Raw genomic sequence first — 18,422 nt, forward strand, 5'->3', positions numbered from 1 at the left:
AAAGAACCTGGAGGTGATCTGCCAGTAAATGTGGCTTGGATTTTTTGCTTCTTTTTATTGCTCCTTGTGTGGAAGAGGCTTTAATTTTAAAAGTGTGTTTTCTGCATGGAAAATGGAGTATCAGTTTGCCAGGTGAGCTTCACCTGTGTTGGAAGCTTCCACCAGCTTCCACACAGCTGCTCTTGATATTCAATTGGAGCACATGAGCCTTTGTTTAAATAATGTTTCATATTTTGGGAACTTAGAAGTATGTACAAGTCACAGTGTGAGAGCGGTTTAGTTAAATGTGCTGGTTTATTTTCACAGACTTGGAGTTAAGTGTCCTTTTGTGGCAAAGGTACTGCTGCTCATGATCCTTTTTTATGAAAATATAGTTTATGAGAGTAATGGATTTTTGTCTTGCTGGGAATTTTACTGGATGTATGCCAGGACTTTAATGTTGATGAGTTTTTTTGTATGTTCAGCTCTGTCCACACCTTGATAAAAGTAACAGAGCTGTTGGAGTTTTTTTGTGGTTTTTAAAAGGTGCTGATTAGACAAAGTGTTTGTAGAGCTTAAAGAAATTATGTAAATGCTCTGGTTGCTGTTGAATGTTTCCATGTGTTCTTCTTCATCCTGGCCACACTAGAAGGAAACAAGAGTGTGAAAATCCTTCTTTGTTATCAGACTAATAGTAGTGGCATACTCTTTATGGAAAATAGCTTTCTACATTAACTTCTGTTTTCTCACAATTTTTTTATGGATTGATAAGTGCTGAAATACTTAATGGTATTGGAATGATTATAGAAGTGTGCTGTTTTATGTGATGTTCACTTAAAACATCTCTCTACCAGCAATGGTATGTCTGTCACTGCTATTCTAGCACCACTGTGGAGAGACTGAGCCACAATTTAGCTCTGACTGAAGTTTTTAACACATTTTCTCAGATATGCATGTGACTGAGATGTGCTTACATGGGTTTCATTGTTTGAACAAATAACTGTTCTGCCAATAACCTTGAAGTGCTGCTTTATGGCCTGTTAAAATCCTCGTGCAAGAAGCAGATGAACCATGCTGCAGTTTCTACCACTGAAGTGCTGTGGGAGTCGTGTTTCTCCCTCCATCTGATAAGTAAGTAAAAATTGTTGTGGTTCAGATTATGTTTGCCTAATTTCAGCCTTGTAACTGAGAAGAATCTGATATTGTTCAATGATTCACAGACTGCAAGAAAAATGATGATAAGTTATTTGTTAAAAGTGAATGTTAAGCTGTAATTGTGGAGTTTTCATGTGTTGGGGATTGTATCCCTTCCCTTTTCTGATTTAATTTCAAATTCTTTGTTTGATAAGAGTCTTGAAATACCAATTGAAAAAAAATATGGTACTGGTTTTTTAGTTGTATTGATTAGTTAACTGTTCTGACAAACTCAAAGAAACTAAAAATGTTATTAGAATAGTTGTGATGTCCTTGTACTGGAGATGTGATTATCATGTACTGCAGAGATGTGTGAGGCAAAAGGGGCATTTGACTGAGTATCAGTTGAATTTGTACCAGCAAAGGATGTAGTTATGTAATGCTTGATTTTGCTGGGTTTTTAATTAATTTCTCTGTTTCCATGAAAGATAGATAGCTTTGTGGAAAATGAAATTAATAACTGTGTTCTTAGTCTCCAGTGACAATTAGCCTGTTGATTTGTATTGCAAAGGGAGAAGTATCAACTCTGTGCAACAGTAACCTGATCCACAAACTTTAACTGCGAGTGGTCTCCGTGTATTTCTGTTTATGTAACTGTATATAAGCGCTGTTACTATTGGAGAAAGTCACAGAGAAAGTCTTTGGAATGTATTTCAACGTTACAATCAATGAGGATTTTCTATACAGCATCTCTAAGTCCTGTTTCCCAGGGCAGTTGGTGAAACAGTTTAACTGCAGCAGTTTTGGATTGGTATAAAACTTTCTGAAGGGCCAGGCTGGGCTGAGCTCCCAGGTGGTCCAGCCTGTGCCTTACCTTTACAACCTTCTCTGGGTTTGGTCAGCTAAAGCAGAAATAGGAGGGCCAAAACTGTTCACCTTTTCCCCTTTTTTATTTCTTTTAAATGTTCTTTGTTGACCAGAGAACCTATTTGTGTGACTATAAATGTATTTTAAAAGAAGAAAACTTCTGGGGAGCTTTAGAGACTAGGAAGAAAATACTAGAAATTTTTAAAAACCCCAAAACTATTGCACAAAAACCTAAACCCCAGAGGGTTTGCAGCTAGTGGTTCTAGACAGATTAGAGCACAGAGTCCTCATGTTCTGGGGCTGCAACCCTGAGAATCAGGTGAAGGGTGGGAACATGGGAGCACTCTGAGTATAAATAAATGCATATGTTGTTTAAATTCTAAAATTTAAAATAAGGGATGGGTAGTTTTTTGCCAATAGGGGAAGACTTGACTGCAAAAATGAAAAACTTGTGGCTGCATTATTGGGTTTTTTTCTATGAAATACTGATGGTTTGCTGCACTCTAGTGGTGTTCAATAGGAGTCCTGCGCAAGTCTCCAAGTTCTGCTCAGAGAAAGCTGAAGGGTTATTTCTGTCTGACCTCGCAAATGGTCAGCCAGCTCTTTTAAGCTATATTTTAGTGTTTTTCTTCTAGCACTGGAGATAGTCATAGAAACAGGTACTTTCAGGTGCTCCCTGTGTTATTCTCTGTATTTGGGATGACTGGGTGAAGAGGGATTGGGGATTTTGTCCTTACTGCTAGTTGTGACTTAGATTATTACTCAATGTTATCAGCGTAGTCCTTCTGATTAGCACCAGTGGCTTTTCATTGTACAGCTTAGAATGTTGGTGCATGATAAAAAGGGACTGACTCACTATTTACATTATTTCAAGGAATACTCATTTAGGGGTGTGGGATTCATATTTGTTTAGATCTCCTGCCCTTCAGCCTGATATTATGCAACCTGGAGCTCAGGCAGCATCACATAGAGGTGGGAGGACTGGGTGCAGCCTGTGTCATTACCTGGGATGGTCAGCTGGAAAGATTCTAGCAGCAACTCGGGGCTGTCTGCGGGAGGGCAGCACCGCCAGGGTTAAAATTGTCCATCTGGGTTTTTTTACACTCCGCTCCACGCACTGTCCTCACCCAGCTATTCCACATCTTTCCCGCAGTGCTGGAGGGAGTGCACATGGGAATGAACGCTTCCAGAACACGGCCACGCTTCCTCCTGCCAGCAGACTTACCTTAAACTTCCGAAGCAACTGCTCTATCACTTGTCTGGTCCTCGTCTGGCTGTTGATTCTTATTTTGGTTTCTGACCCAGAAGCCGGAGTGAAAACTGATGTCTGGGAACAAGAACAGCCACATCACGGCCTGAGCCTGAGGCACACCTCACTGGGCAGGGCTCCCTGTCCCTCAGGTGACAAAGCCAAGCCTAAAATTTCCTACCTCGTGGTTGTAGAAGTGGCCATTGATGGAGAACCTGTGAGTTTCTACTTCTGTCCTGGTGATGGTGGGGAGCTTGGTCCTCCTGCGCACGGCCGTGGCATCGCTGCTGCTGCGGGGCAGGGTGGCACAGTCGAGCTCCTGCTCCCTCCTGGACCTGAGAGTGTGACTTTCATAGCATGGATAACCTGGACAGAAGAGAACCACACGTCCTGTGCAGCTGCCAGCACCCCCAGAGGAGGGAGGCTCTCAGTGAAGGGCTTCATTTACTGTTTACTATTTATTATTTTTGGGGTGGTGGAGGAGGAAAGGAACAAGGCAGAGGCATACGATGAGGAATAGGCTGCTTGCAGGGCTTGCAGTTTGCTGATTTGCTCCCTTGGGAATGATTTCTTGGATGAAAGCACAGCTCATTGCCACTGGCTGTTCACCAAGTCACCTGCACAGCCCTAAGCAGCCCTAGGTGGGTGTTTCCCCAGCTTGCAGGGCATGTGACACACAGCAAAGAGATTTCCCTTGGCTGGCAGGGAAGGGCTGATGTGTGAGAGGCCTCTTGCACTGTCACAGAACACAGAATTTTTGGTTAACCTGAGAGCACCAACACTAACTTTGCTCGAGGTCTGGCTGCTCCTCAGCAGATTTCAGTGCATCCCCGCTGATGTGATGGAGGTCATCAAACTCTCCCCAGCGAGTCATTCCCCTGAAAGACAAACACGGAGTTACCATTGACTGCTCCTCAGTAACTCCTCAGTGACTGCAGTTTATCCTGTGGCCAGGGGTTATGTCATACATTCCTATCCCTGCTCAACATACAGACTTCAGCATGGTCATTTTAGTTTAAGTCATAACAAAATCATATTAAAATATGGTATGACCAGGGATCCCAAATGTAACACATCCAATGTAAAACCTGTTGAACATCAACCAGGACACAACCTAAACAACTTGCAGTAATTCCTGATCTGTTTTACAGCAACATCCTAGATTAATCACACTCAGACTACCAGGCAGGCACACAAAATACACATATTGTTGTTTAATAGTTACAGAACAGAGTTACACAGGTTACACTTGTGCTGTCCAAACCAGCTGTGTATGAGAGCAGGAAGTTCCATCCAGCCTTTCAGATGTCAATATTTCCATAAATCATTGCCTAAACTCTTCAGCATAAGGTCTTCATCCAGTTACTGCTCTGACTGAGAATAAACCAATTTGTAGTGCAATATTAAAAATGAATTTCATATGTATATGTTTATATAAATATATATATAAAAAAAATTTCATGTGCAATTGCTGCTTCCCTGGAAGAAGTGCCCAGGATGGAGCCATTTAATGCTGTGAGGGGATTGGGGCCCCAAAGATACAATTCTGGCAACATCCTGGCAGCCCTGTGGGGTGCCTCGGGGGAAATAAGGGTGGCACTGGCCATCAGCAGAAGCTTCAGACGTGACAATAAAACAAACCTTGGGCATCCTGAGGCTTTCCCTGCTTTTGCCCACGTGGCAGCGTCTGGTTTTGGCATTTTTGTTCCCTCTTCTTTTAGCCATTTCCATCCCAGGTAGGACCTTCCCCGAATGGAAATAAAGATTAAATATTTTAACGGGATTTTGAAAAACAGAAGTTTTGCCATTGGAGAGTGCGATGTGCGGGAAAATTGAGGGAGAGGAAGGAGGGGATCAGATCTCGCCTGGCAGCTGTCAGATGAGCCGCACCTTATTGGTGGCAGGGAAAAAGCCGCTGTTTGAAACTCCCTAAGCTCCCAAGGCACGAAGGGCAGGAAATGCTGAAGGCAGAGCTGGGAGCGCACGGTCAGTGCCACCTCCTAGGCCAGGGGCGCTCGTGGAGCCGCCCGAGGACGGGCACGTGGAAGAACACACAGGCGGCCGCTCTGGCTTCCAGAACACCGGGGGAACCCGCAAAACACCGCTGCTGCCGCCGTTCTCCCGGCAGAGCCCCGGCAGAGCCCCGGCTCCCCGCGAGCGGGCTCGGTGCACTGTGCCCGGATCCCCGGCGGGAGCGCCGCGCTCGCACCGCGCTCCGTGTCCGCCAGAGGGCGCCCTGCGGGGTCCCGGGCCCGATCCAGAGCCCGATGCCGCCTCCATCCTCCCGACGAGGGAGAGGCGGCACAGCCCGGGACCCCTCGGCAGACCCCGGCAGGACCCGAACGCCCCATCCCGGCTCCGGCTGTGGGCTCCATCGCCCGCTTACGGTCAACCTCGTCCCGGCATCGTAGCAGGAGCGGGCATCGAGTCCAGGCTGGGCTTTGCCCAGTCCTCAGCCCAGTCTCAGCCCCAGTCCGGCCGAGAGCCGCAACCCTCCCGCCGGGGCAGAGGCAGCCCCGCCCCGCGAGCGGGCACCGGCAGGACTCGGTCTCACAGCCCCGTCCCCAGTCGCGGCCCCGCCGCAGCGCTCCGGGCTCCGAGCGGTCCCCGCCACACGGGGCCGGGGCTCACACAGCGCCGAGCGAGGGTCCCGGGACAGCGGTACGGGGGGGCGGGGCCACAGAGTGCGGGCATGGGATGCTCCAGCGGGACCGCGACGGCGGCCGGAGGTCCGGATGCCGAGCACTGCTGGGGTCTGCCGAGGTCCCGGGCGGTGCCGCCTCTCCTCCGTCGGGAGGATGGAGGCGGCAGCGGGCCCGGGATCGGTTTCGGGCCCGGGATGGCCGCAGGCACGGGGCGCTACCGGGTGCGGGATCGCGGCCGTTTCCGTGTGGGGCCGGGACCCCGCAGGGCGCCCTCTGGCGGACACGGAGCGCGGTGCGAGCGCGGCGCCTCCGCGTGGCGGCGGCACAGCGGTGCAGGGGGGCGGGGCCTGCACAGGTGTGGGGGCGGGGCCGGACGGCACAGGGGGCGGTACCAGCTCAGGTGTGCAGGGCGGGCCCAGCTCAGGTGCGCGGGGCCCCAGAGCGGCTGCGCGGGGCGGGGCCGAGGTTATTTAGGCCCCGGAAATCGCCTCGACCGGCATTTGCTCACTCAGAGCACGGTGCGAACGGGACCTCCCTGTGCGGGCTCCGCAGGTTAGGGGCGGAGGCTTCGGCCTCGCCTTCTGTCCCTCTCTCTACCCCTCTTTCCTTCTCCGCGTATTCCCTTTCTTTCTCCCCCTTCCCTCTCCCCCTGAAATGCTTCTTTCCTCTCCTCCCAAACCCAACGCCCCCCCCCCCCCCCCCCACTCCTTCCTGTCCTGTCCCTTCCCCGCTACTCCCTTCTATTCCTCCTCCCTTCACCGTCCCTCTTCTCCCCCATCGGCCTTTCCCTTCTTCTCCCGCTTCCCTCCTAACTCCGACCCCTCTCCCTCCCCGTCCTCACCTCCCCCATCTCTCCTGTCTCCCCGTCTTCCCCTTTCCTCGCAGCCGCGGGGCTCGGGGTGCCGGGCAATAATAAAGCCCTGAGGGCCGGAGCCCGGCGCCCCCGCCCTCGCTGGGGTCCCCACACGGGGCCGGACCCGCTCTGCGGGTGCCCCCATTGCAGTCCAACACACCGCCCGACACCGCCGGGGCTCCGGCTTTCCCAACATCACACTGGGGGGGCCCTGGGGTGGGGGGGGAGGTGTGGGTAATTAGGCTGGACCCCCTCCTCCGGAGAGGGCCCCTCCAAACCCACCCTCCGGAGGAGAGGGTCCCCGGGGGAGGGAGCGGGGGCCTGGGGGGGGGGGGGTAACCCTGCCTCCAGACCCCGCTCTCTCCCCGGACCCCTCCTGCGGACGGGGTCCCGCCCCGGCCCCCTCCCGGGCACCCCATCCTCCAGACCGGGGCCCGGAGGGAGGGAGGGAGGGAGGGGGGGGGGGGGGGGAAGCAGAGGGGAGGCACGTCACTCTGCAGCATGAACACACAATAAAAAGAAAAAAAGAGAATCGCCAGACACACGACCGTCCCCTGGGGTCCTGCACCCTCCCCCGCCCTCCGGTACAGAGGAGAGGGATCTCCGGGAGGGGGTCGGGGCGGGACCAAGCCCGCAGGAGGGGTCCGGGAGAGAGGGCGGGGCCTGGGGGGTGGTGGAGGTGGGTAACTCCCCCCCCCAGTCCCCTCCTGCGGAGGGGGCCCTCCGCGACTCAGCCCCCGGGACCCCTTCCCAATGAGGGGGCCCCCGTAACTCGGACCCCCCTCCCCAGGACCCCCCCAGTGTGATGTTGGGAAAGCCGGAGCCCCGGCGGTGTCGGGCGGTGTGTTGCACTGCAATGGGGGCACCCGCAGAGCGGGTCCGGCCCCGTGTGGGGACCCCAGCGAGGGCGGGGGCGCCGGGCTCCGGCCCTAAGGGCTTTATTATTGTCTGGCACCCCGAGCCCCGCGGCTGCGAGGAAAGGAGGCGAGTGGGGAATGGAGAACGAGAATAGGGGAGCGGATGAGTAGGCGAGGGAAAGGTGGGGAGAGGTCGGGGTGTGCAGGGCAGCAGGAGATGAGGCTGGGGGGAAGGCGGGGTGGAGGAAGGAGCAGAATTGAGGGCCGGTGGCGTGCGACTGGGGTGGGGGGAAGGGGAGCAGAGAGAGGGGGCAGGGGGGAGCCCGGTCGGGGAGGGAAGGAAGAGGAGTAGGATAGGGTAGGGGAATAGAGAGGGAGCAGGGGTTTAGGACAGGTGGAAGGGAGGGTTGAAAGGAGAGGTATAGAGAAAAAGATACACAAAAGAAAAGAAACACAGACTATAAAACGAAAAAAAAATATAGGGCCCCGGCCGGCAGCAACGTCAATTACCGAATGCCGAGGAGCAAATGGCTACGCCGCCTCTTCCCCGCGCCTTAAAACCAATGCTCTGCCCCGCGCAGCCGCACTGGGGTCCCTCACGCCTGTGCAGGCCCCGCCTCCGGGGCCCCGCCTCTCCCCCGCCCACCCATAAAACCCGGCGGATCCAAGCCTGTCCCGCTTCCTGTAAGGGATGCTCATCTTGGGATGCGGTGGGAGCATCGGTCTGAGTGCTGTGCAGAGATCTGGATCGGGGGCTGCTGCTGGTACTGTGCAGGGTCCAAGGTGCTCAGGTAGGACCGGGATCTGGCCCCAGGGATTCGGGTCCTGGTCCTGCCGGTATTTCCCGTGGCAGCCGCGCCGAGCCGCTTCTTCCTTGGTGAGCAGGGTATGGGTACCGGGGCGGGAGGATCGAGGGGGGACTGGGGCTGGGATCGGGACCGGCATCGCCGCGGTCGGGAAGAGCCGCTCCGGGACAGGCGCTGCCACTCCGGCTGCAGCCAGTGCAGGGCTGGGTCCCGCCAGGGCTCCAGGCATGCTCCGGCTGCGGCGGTAGAGAGTCAGTGCTGTGCCACTGCCATGCCCGCCAGGAGGACGACGCTTCCCGGGAGCAGCCTCTGGATTGCGGCTGGAAGCGGGAAGGACACGGAGACCGCCCGTACCCCATCGGGACCCCATCGGCATCGCCGCTCGCTCAGCGACACCGCCCGCCCCGCGGGGCGCCCCCTGGCGGACACGGCGCCGCCCCGCAGCCCCCCCGGCCCGGTAACCCCACGAGCACCGCGCTCCCCTACGAGCCACAGCGCCCGCAGCCCCTGCTCCGTGTCCGCACCCCCGGGGGCTGCAGCGCCCCGACCGGGAGCAGCCGCTCTGGGACGGCCGCTGGGGTCGAGGTGTTGCTGCCCCTGCTCTGATTGTGCCTGGTGTGGGACTGGAGCCCCGGGGAAACACAAGGGAAAAACCCCCAGTGTTAAAAAACCAGTGGAAACTATTTGTTCTTTATTTCCAGAGCCATGAGGATCATTGAGTTAAATGCTGAGAAGTGACTGGCCCAGCTGCACCTGGAACACGGAATTCTGGCCTTCTCAGCACCCTGCTCCAAACACCTGAGCCAATCCCAGGGTTGTTCCAAAGGTCCTGTGTGGGATGGGAATGACTGCTGCCAGTAAGAGAACTCCTCTACAAATGCAGCTCCTTCCCTCCTGCTAATGCTGCTTTACACACCAGCCCCTGCAATGGCTGTAGGGCAGAACTGGCTGGCACTCAACATGTCAGCACCAAACTCTTCCCCATAACCCTGATTTTTCTGCCCTTTCCAGGATTTACCCAGCAGCTGTAAATGTGCTCGTGCAATGTCCCTCTGTTTCCCCAGGAAGAAGTGAACAAGACAAGTCCTGAGGGTTACCTTGCTCTGTGGCAGGGGGTGTTTCCTGCAGGTGAGTGTTGCCAGGTCAAAACGATGATGGCTGCTGAGGCCAGGGCTGTTTTTCTGGCCCAGAGGCCTTGGTGTCTCTCCTGCTCGCTGCCAGCGATGCTCCTTGGTGTTCCCTCAGTGTGTCCCAGCTGGCTGGGAGCGCAGGGCAGGAGGAGGCCAGAAGCTCCTGAAAGGCAAGCAGCACCTCGTGTCTTTGGGATCTGCAGGGGAGGAGCTGTGCCTGCACTGTGGCTCCTCGGCCAGGGGCTGCTCTGACCAGGCACGTGGAAATGCTTCAGCCTGGACAGAGACCACCAACAGCCCAGAAGGACCCCAAGGAGCAGCTGGCATTACTGGGAATGCAGGCAAGGGCCCTTTGCAGAGGGGCTCACACAGCAATTCCTGGTTCAGAGCTCCCACACAGCTGCCAGCTATGTCCCAGCCACCCCAAATCCCTTCCCTCCTCCCCAGCCTGAGGCCATCATCCATCAGCAGCATTAAAGCCAAGGCAGTCTTCCCCCACAGATATTAAATCCCAGGCAGTAGCCCTCAGAGATACCTGAAAATCAGTGGGATGGAGTTTGGAGTTTTCCAGGGATCCAGCTGGAAGTGCAGATGTCATGGAAAGCTTTCCCAGGTAGGTCCCACTGGAGTGTGCTGAAGACAGAGATGCACATCCCTTTCCTGAGAGAAAAGAATTTGTAGAGGCCACTGCTGAGGCTCTGAAAGGAGCTGAGCTTCTGCAGGGAGAGATGTCCCCACCTGGGCACAGGGGCTGCCTCAGCACAGGGTGGGAGCACATCTGGCCACTGCCTTCTCCTGCTTTAAAACACCAACTGCATCTTCTCCATCCTGGAGCTCAGGGGGGTGAAATCAGCTCCATTCCAGGCAGCTCTGTCCAGTGAGCCCAGGGACACCATTGGGGTGAGGGTTCTAAATAGCCAGTTCTATGGAATAGAACCCTGTCCTTGTCCCTGTGCTGCTGAGCCTCCTTGGAAGCTCTGCTGGCTCCTGACACAGCTGCTGTCCAAGGCAGCAGCTCTGCATGGGAATACCCACACTCCATGGGGCACTGTGAGGTTACTGCAGTGGGAATGGAGCAGGGAAGTTGGGGCTATGGGTATAATTCATCAGATCTAGCACAGCTGACAGGGAACCCCAAATCTGGGCACCACACAGAGAACAATCTTTGTCCTGCCCTGTCAGCTCAAACCCCTGGGCTAGGAAGTTTTGGGAATAAAATGAACAGAATTATACAAACCACAGCAAGTGGCATCACCCAGAGGGACAATCCAGGTCCCAGACAATTCCTCCACAATCCACTATGGGGGAAAACATCCCTGTGCCTGCCAGGAGCTCTGACTCTGCTTTTCCTACCAGCTCCTGAGCAGTGTCAGGGCCACCATGAGAGCTTTAAAATCCAAATAAACCCCATATCCCACACGGTGAATAATCCAAATAAAGAAATGCATTCTTGTCATCAAAGCTCAAAACTGTGTTAGGAGTTCTGACAACAAGTTAATGGGATTCCCAGGATTCTCATTAATGCTCTTGGTTTCATTTTTATGTATTTTTAATCCCTCAGTGGGCAGCCTGTACAACTTATCCTGGGATTTAGAGGCTGAGCAGGGCTGGCTTTGGATTGACCTTCACCTCTGGCCCCAGCCTGTGCAAACACACCTTGTGCCAGGCTGGGTGAACTCATCACCTCAGCTTTTCCCTCATAATATCCCATACTTATCTCTCTGGAGATTAACTCACATTTTGCCCCAAACCATCCACTCCTCACCTCCATGTGGCCTCCAAGTGTCCATTCTGTTCCTCACAGGTGCCCTGGTGACACCATGTTGGTCCCTTTGCCTTTCTCTAGCCCGAGGCTGCTCCTCTGCTCGCTCTCTCCAGCCTCATTGCACAGGGATCCTCTTCTCCCTTCCCTGCTGGCTGCTGCCAAGGAAGGAGGACACAGTGAGTCTCCAGTGCTGACCCCTTAGCCCTGGAGAGTCCTGGCTATGGGCCCCGGGGGCCTCGGATTTCCCAGGGAAATTGTCTGCTGGTCTCCCTTCAATTACCTCAGCAATTCCCTCAAAAATGCCACCTCACTCCCCCTGACATCCCCTCACATTTTCCTACACAAACAGTTCTTGTATCCCCTCTAGATTACACCAGGTTTTCAGCTACATGAATGGCATCATCTATGCCCACTGCTCGTTATTCACCCAACCAAAATCAAGAGCAAATGTTGGTTAGGCTTTAATAACAACTCGAAATAACTTTAGAGCAAAATAAATCACCTTTTTCTTCTGTGGTTTTTTGCTCCTTCAGTTGCTGGACTTACCTCTGAGGATGTGTGCTGAGCTCTGGGTGGAGGGGACTGTCAGGCTGAATGGCTGTGAGTTTGTGTTCTTCTCACTGGGGCATCAGCAATTCCCCCAGTCCCTTTTACAGGCTGTTCCATGTGGCTGTGGTCAGGCTGTGGCAGCACAGGCAGACGCAGCTCTCAGCACTCCCTGCTCCAAACACAACTCTGGCCTCCATTGCAATCTGTCTCTGCTGGGAGGTTTTCTCCTAGAGAAATCCAAGAATTGCTCATGGCAATTTGAAGAATGAATTTCCACAAAGGGAAGTAAGGGATAAAATCCTGCTCTAGGAGCCCTTGGGATCTGCAGGGCTGGTTAGGGAAGGGGACATTCGCTCCCTGCAGTGCACACACACCCACCTGCAGCACCCAGCCCAGCCTGCCAGCTGGGCTCTGCCAGCCCCTCTCTGAGCACCCTCCCTGTGCTGCTCCCTCTCAGGGCCTTTGGCAATCCAACCCTGAGCCTGAGCAGCCCAAAGCTCTGTCTGGCAGCCCAGGGACAAAGGGACACTCCCAGGGTTGAGGCACATTCCCAGCAAACGCTCCCAACAGAGCACAGAGGCACCCCTGGAGCTCCTGTGTGGGGCTGGCAGGAGGGCACAGCCCCCAGCTGGGGTGGCAGTGGCAGTGACAGCAGCAAAGTGCCACGGTCTGATGGCACAACACAGACACCAAGGCCAGCAATGCCCGTGGGAGGTGCACAATTAATTCCGCTCCCTGTGCTGCCCCATCCCAGCAGGAAAGCTCCAGGGGGGATGGAAACTCCTCCCCCTTCCCCCCAGCCCCAGATAAGCACTCCTCAGTTTCAAGCACCCAGTTCTCACCTCCAGCCTGCTCCCGGGGCTGCTGCCACATTCCTGACAAGGTGCCAAAGGCCACTTGGGACAGGGCTCCCTCTGTGTCTCAGGGCTTGGGGATGGCAAGGACCAGGCTGCTCCAGCAAGGACAGCCTGAAACCAGAGCAGATGTCTCAGGGTTAGCAACGGGCTGGGGACAGGAGTTCTGAAACCCAGAGTTCTGAAAACAGCCCCCAAAATGTTCTATGATCATACCTTTAAAATGGCTCCAAAGGGCAGCAGCTCCGGTGCCAGATCAGTACCTGCACGATTCCCTGTGCCAGCCCTGGCTCACTGAAAAACAAAACAAATCAACAATCACCCAGGCCTTGTTTGCAGAATTCCTGATCCAAACCCTCACCTTTCCTGCCCAGCACTGAGGGAAATCTGACACAGCATTAATAAGTGACCTTTGCTGAGAGCAGCCATCATCCCAGTCCTCCAGCCTTGGCAAGATTTTGCACTGAATGGACCCAAGTTCTAATCCTAAACCTAAATTTCTGTCAGTTTTTGTTAGAAAGATACTGGACAATAAATCATGCAACAGAATTGAAAAATTGCACAAGGAATAACAAGGCCCAGAGCAAACCCAACCACCCCCACCACTGCTGCACCCCAATTTTGGGAGAAATGCTGATATCATTTCTAAATACTCCCCTTCCCTCCCACTCAGTCCTTCACTGCACATCCCTGGAGAGGACTGACTCCATCTTTTGTTGCCAACAGCACCTCTCCAGCCCAAAGCCCACTTCTCACAGACACAAACTAAGCAAGCCTAAGGCATTGTTCCCAGCAGCAGATGCAATTCCTGAACTCCCATTTCCCTGGATTCTAAGCACTTGCAGGAAAGTCACCTCAGCCCAGAGACTGTTCTGCTTTCCCAGAGGGAAATACAGCCTGATGGGATGGGCCACAGCTCTGGCACCACATTGCCCTTGTTCTTGCTGACCTGGAAAGCCACAAGTAAACCCAGTCCCTCAGAGCCCATCCCTGGGCACCAGGAGAGCTGGAGCTGTTCCCAGATGCCAGGGCCCTGCAGGGCTGTGCTGACACAAGCACAGGCTGACCCCTGTGCCCAGCACATCCCTCATTCTCCTCCCATTGCTCCCAAATCCTCCCAGCCCGGCCCCTGCATCTGTGCCAGGGCCAGTGCCTGCCCCCAGCCCGAGCAGAGGCTGTCACCCAGCCCTGCACCGGCTGCCAGCCCTGGCAGAGCTGGGAATGCACTGAGAGCTCCCGAACCCCCAGAGCAGTCCTTGGGTGCACAGATAATGCCCAACCTGCCCCTCAGGGCACAGCCAACACCACAACTCCAGCATCCCCAGGGAACTCTGGCATTTGTCTCTTCACCTCTGCCCTTCTCCAGCAGACACAGCTGGGGCTGGGCTGTCAGCAATGGCATTCCCATGGCAGTTAATCCCAGCAGAGAGGAAAAGAGGAGCCCTGTGTCCCTCTGACTCACCCCACAGCATGGGCAGCACCAGAGCCCTCCAGCGCAGACCCCTGGTGCTGAGGCCTCTTGCCTTGGCTGCTTAAACACCAAAGCTTTTGGCAAAGATGGGAGGAGTTTGATGATTTTTCCTGCCCTGAAAGAGAGGAGAAAAAGAAAATTAAATCCACTGTGGAAGTCAAAGGATCCCAGCTCTCATACTTGTGCTCTGATTGCTCACTATGGGGTTTTATCCATGAGAGGTGACACCAATTCAAACATAAACGTGTCCTTTTCCAGCACTTTTATTCCTATTTCAGACATTGGAAGGATGCTCATTTTTCTTATTGCATTCTCTGCCCAATTTTAACAGAACCATTTTTATCCCAGATCCCACGTGTCAGCCATTCCATCCTTTATCATTGGACTTTGCACAAAGGAAGGGACACCCAGGATGCTGCATCACAAGAAATCCCAAAGAGAATCCCCTCCAAAACCTCACAGAGAAAGGGTTTTTGCTTTTGGGACACAAGAAAGGCCTTTGACCATTTGCATCCATGTGGAAAGCCCACACTGAGCACTTGGTTTTAAAGATGTTGCACTTGAAGTTACAGACATGGAATTGCCTTGGGATTTGGCATTTCCTGCACCCACACAAACACATTCAAGGAATTAAGTGCAGAGTCCTGAAGTTTGGTTATTCCAATGCTGTTTTGGTAGTGCCACTTGACACACCAAAATCCACAGCAACACTTCAAAAAATGAAAAGCAACTTTCACCCCCACATCCCCCTTCCTTTCGATTTTGCAGTTTTGGGGTCCTCTTAAGAACAGGTTAAAGAGAAGAAGAAGAAAAGCCCAGGACCTACTACCAGCTAGTGCACCAACCACCTGTTTTCCATAGATTCTCCTTACAGCTGATGGCTTTTCTAAGAAAGCTTCAGCTCAACCTTATCACAATCACCTGGCAGCACTCACTATTAGCCCCAAAGGCCAGTGCACATCTGTGTGCTACCTCAGGAAGCTCAGTCGCTCTCTGTGGGACAAAACCTGGTTTGGGCCCAAGAGCTGACTCTGCTCCCTGCGAGCTGAACTATGCAGCTGTAGGATGCAGCTGGATGCTGAAGGGCAGAGTGTGTAACCCTCTGTGAAAGCCAGGCTCCAAAGGCAGCCCTTGATGCCCCAGCAGTGCTGCTGGAAGCGCTGGCAGCACTTGGTACAGATGGGATGGAGCCTCCCCACAGCTCTGTCCCCTGGCACCGAGGGTGGCACAGCAGAGAGGCCGATGGAAGTAAAACAAACGCTGGATTTCAATGGACGCTGATGGGACTGAAAGCCCCAGGCCAGAGCTGCTCCCTGCCCAGCACAGGAGCTCCCAGTGCTGCTGCAGGGCACAGGCTCTGAGGGAACCCTGCAGCTGGGACAGGAACGCAGCAACAACAATTCCCAGGCACAAAGAGATCCCCAGCTGCTCCAACAACTGAACCTCTGTGGCTCAGCCTCACGGGGTGTCCCTGCTCCAGGCAGGATGAGCCACACAGCCCCCGAGGCTGGGCTCACACCCTGCCCTACCAGCAGAAAACAAGGGGTTAATGAAGCTTTGGGGACACCTTCTGTCCCCAGAGTGCTCTGACACAACATCCAGCAGTGTGGATCTTTAATAAAGACAGCTTGTACCTATCCTTGCAACAGACTCACCGATGTTATTTCCTCAAAGTCTCTGTTTTAAAATATTTTGCTATTGCAAGGGTTTAAACAAGACTGACCATGAGCCCTGCACCCTTGCCATGCTCCAAGCCCTAAGGAAGCGCTGGATATCCTCACACTCATCCAAGCTGAGGGAGCTGCTGCAGCATTTAAAACATTTCAAAACCACCCCTGCCCTGAGGGTGTCCAGACCTGGGAGGTGCCTGGGTGCCAGCCCAGCATCAGAGATGGGACATCGGGAGACCGAGCAGACAACACCCACTGCAGCCTCTGCACTCTCAGCACTCCAGCTGCACCATCCTCATTGCTCAGGGACTCTCAGCTCTGTTTCCAGGGCTCCCATCAGGAAACTGAGGGCCCTTTCCAGATGCAAATTCCCAAAGAGCCACTGCTCTCCTCTCCACCCACCCTCTGCTCCAACTTTTACCCCTTTGATAGCCACCACCCCACCCAGGACAAAGAAGGAGGCTCTCAGGTGCCAACTGAGACCCAAATCGTCCCAGGTGGCTCAGGAAATAAATACAAACAAACTCGTCCCTTCTAGGCTAACAAAATGTCTTGGTGCCCAGTTCCTGTTTCCTAAGGCAAAACACACGGATCAGGGGAAAATGGCAAGTCCCAAACCCAACAAAACCTGGTTTTGCATCGGTTTCCATCAGGACTGTTCAGGTTTCCCAGTGCCCCTCAGCTGCAGCCACAGGAGCAGCTTCTCTCTGGGACCCAGGGGGGTGGGCACAGGGACACCCATCCCGCTGCTTCCCGGAAAACAGAGCTCAGCCCACCCCAGAAATATAAATAACAAATGCAGTTATTGCCTTTGGCACTTATCTATTAGCTCTGGCACGGTATTATTGACCACAAAAATCCTGAGAGGGTAAAATCTGTAACTACTGCTCTTGATAAAGTATAATCTGTCAGTTCATGTATGCCCTGCATAGCTTTTATAAATAGCAGTGTAATAGATACTATTTTAGACTGTAGCATAATAGAGACTGTGAAATGTTAGAATGCTTTTACATGTAAGGAACCCAGAAAATGGTGTCAGATAATTAGGTGATTTCCCACATTTGGGGACAATCTTATCTGAAACACAAGATAACAGAAACAGAAACCAGAGCACTGAGAAAAAAGGAAAAAATTATTGACCCTCGTTATCAAATAACGAGGGAGTGAAAATAAAACAGGATGGCACCACAGGAAGAAATAAAACATATTGGTTTAATCCACAAGATGGCATGAAGGTTAAAACCAAGCAAAAGAACATCTAAACTCAAAGGACTGTTTGAATATGTATAAACTATAATGAATATGCTCACACCACTGCAATGTAACACAAAATAGAGAACACAGTTTAAGGTAACCGGGTGCTCCTGGCAAACAGCCAAGCACCCCAGCGCTGCCTTTTATCCCTTAACAAACGTGTAAAAATTCTAAAGAGTGAACTTTGTTTCTCACACAATAAAGCGCTGTCCCCGCAGCTGGGACGAGCCCCAGCTTTATTCCACGGAACACGATCCCAGAGAGCCGCAAGGCCCGGGACAGACCCGTCCCACCCACAGCGGGTCCCACGCAGCAGCGCCCGAAGCAGCCCCGGCCCCCTGTGGGTGCCCCGGCCCCGGTGCCCCCGGCCCAGCTCCCTCCCCTCCGGCCGCTCACCTGAGGGCACCGCCCGCTGCCTCCCGGCACTGCTGCCGAGCCAAGGGCATTGTCCCCGCTCCTGGCCCAAAGGCCGCGTTCTGCGCCGCAGGGCGCGCTCCGGGGGACGCGGGGCCGGGCAGGGACAGGGTGACCCGGGCTGAGGCGGCTGTCCCAGCGCTCTGTCCCCTCACGGGGCTCAGGCCGGGGAGCGGGGCCCCGCCACCGACCGCCACTGCACCGCGGAGCAGAGTCAGGTAGGGCCGAAGAGCCGAGTGTGGCCGAGTGGAGCCGCCGACAGCCGAGTGTGGCCGATAACAGCCGAGCATACCCGAAGGGCCGACTCTGGCCGCGATTTGCCGAATCGATCCGAGTTTAGCTGAGGTGAACTGAACGGAACGGGACGAAACCGCCTTCAGCCGAACCGAACTAGATAAGCCCAACCGAACTGGATAAGCCGAACCAACGCGAGATCAGCCGAACCAACCTGAACATTACGGGGCTGGTCGAACCGAACCGAGCTGAGCTCCGAATGCAGCGAGCGGCTCCGAGTCCGGCCGAACAGAGCCGAGCTCGGCCGAACCCTGCGAGCGGCTCCGAGTTCAGCCGAACCGAGCCGAGCTCGGCCGAACCCGGCCTGCTGCTCTCGTGCCCATTAATTAGCGCCAGTGCAGTCACAGCCTAATGAGCATTGAACGTGTCACAGACACATCAGCCACCCTCCTGACACTGATGCTCCCAGGGATTTTCCTTTTTCCAGGGTCCAGAACTCATCCAAAGGAGTGAGAAAATGCTGTCGGCGTAAGGAGCTGCACAGTTCTTGGGAAGGTCCTCGCTGGACAAATGACACAAAGGGCACAGGGAGCATTTAAAGCAAACCAAGTGACAAAAAGCCACCTTTAGGTCAGAGAGGCTGACCTAAGGAAATCCACTGAAACAGTAAGCTAAGTGATGGAAATTCAGG

The 18,422-nt window shown here is 53.9% G+C and overlaps 1 protein-coding gene and 1 long non-coding RNA gene across 2 annotated transcripts; both read right to left on the minus strand.

The window, feature by feature from the left end:
• Positions 1-275: 275 nt before the first annotated feature.
• On the minus strand, positions 276-8,130 carry LOC118685852 (ras association domain-containing protein 6-like). The gene is made up of 6 exons (XM_036381555.1): positions 8,095-8,130; positions 4,871-4,972; positions 4,016-4,107; positions 3,411-3,595; positions 3,206-3,307; positions 276-624 (listed from the first exon to the last, which is right to left on the minus strand). The coding sequence occupies exons 2-6, from the start codon at positions 4,927-4,929 to the stop codon at positions 412-414; spliced, it is 651 nt and encodes a 216-aa protein (XP_036237448.1). The 5' UTR covers positions 4,930-4,972; positions 8,095-8,130; the 3' UTR covers positions 276-411.
• Positions 8,131-9,050: 920 nt separating this feature from the next.
• LOC129046654 (uncharacterized) lies at positions 9,051-17,821 on the minus strand. Its single transcript, XR_008508301.1, has 9 exons — positions 17,480-17,821; positions 14,151-14,274; positions 12,905-12,982; positions 12,677-12,802; positions 11,832-12,061; positions 11,286-11,440; positions 10,056-10,180; positions 9,488-9,683; positions 9,051-9,219 (listed from the first exon to the last, which is right to left on the minus strand). It is a non-coding gene; the product is annotated as an uncharacterized LOC129046654 (long non-coding RNA).
• Positions 17,822-18,422: the final 601 nt, after the last annotated feature.

This window comes from Molothrus ater, chromosome 4 (assembly GCF_012460135.2).
Source record: "Molothrus ater isolate BHLD 08-10-18 breed brown headed cowbird chromosome 4, BPBGC_Mater_1.1, whole genome shotgun sequence".
Lineage (NCBI taxonomy): Eukaryota > Metazoa > Chordata > Aves > Passeriformes > Icteridae > Molothrus > Molothrus ater.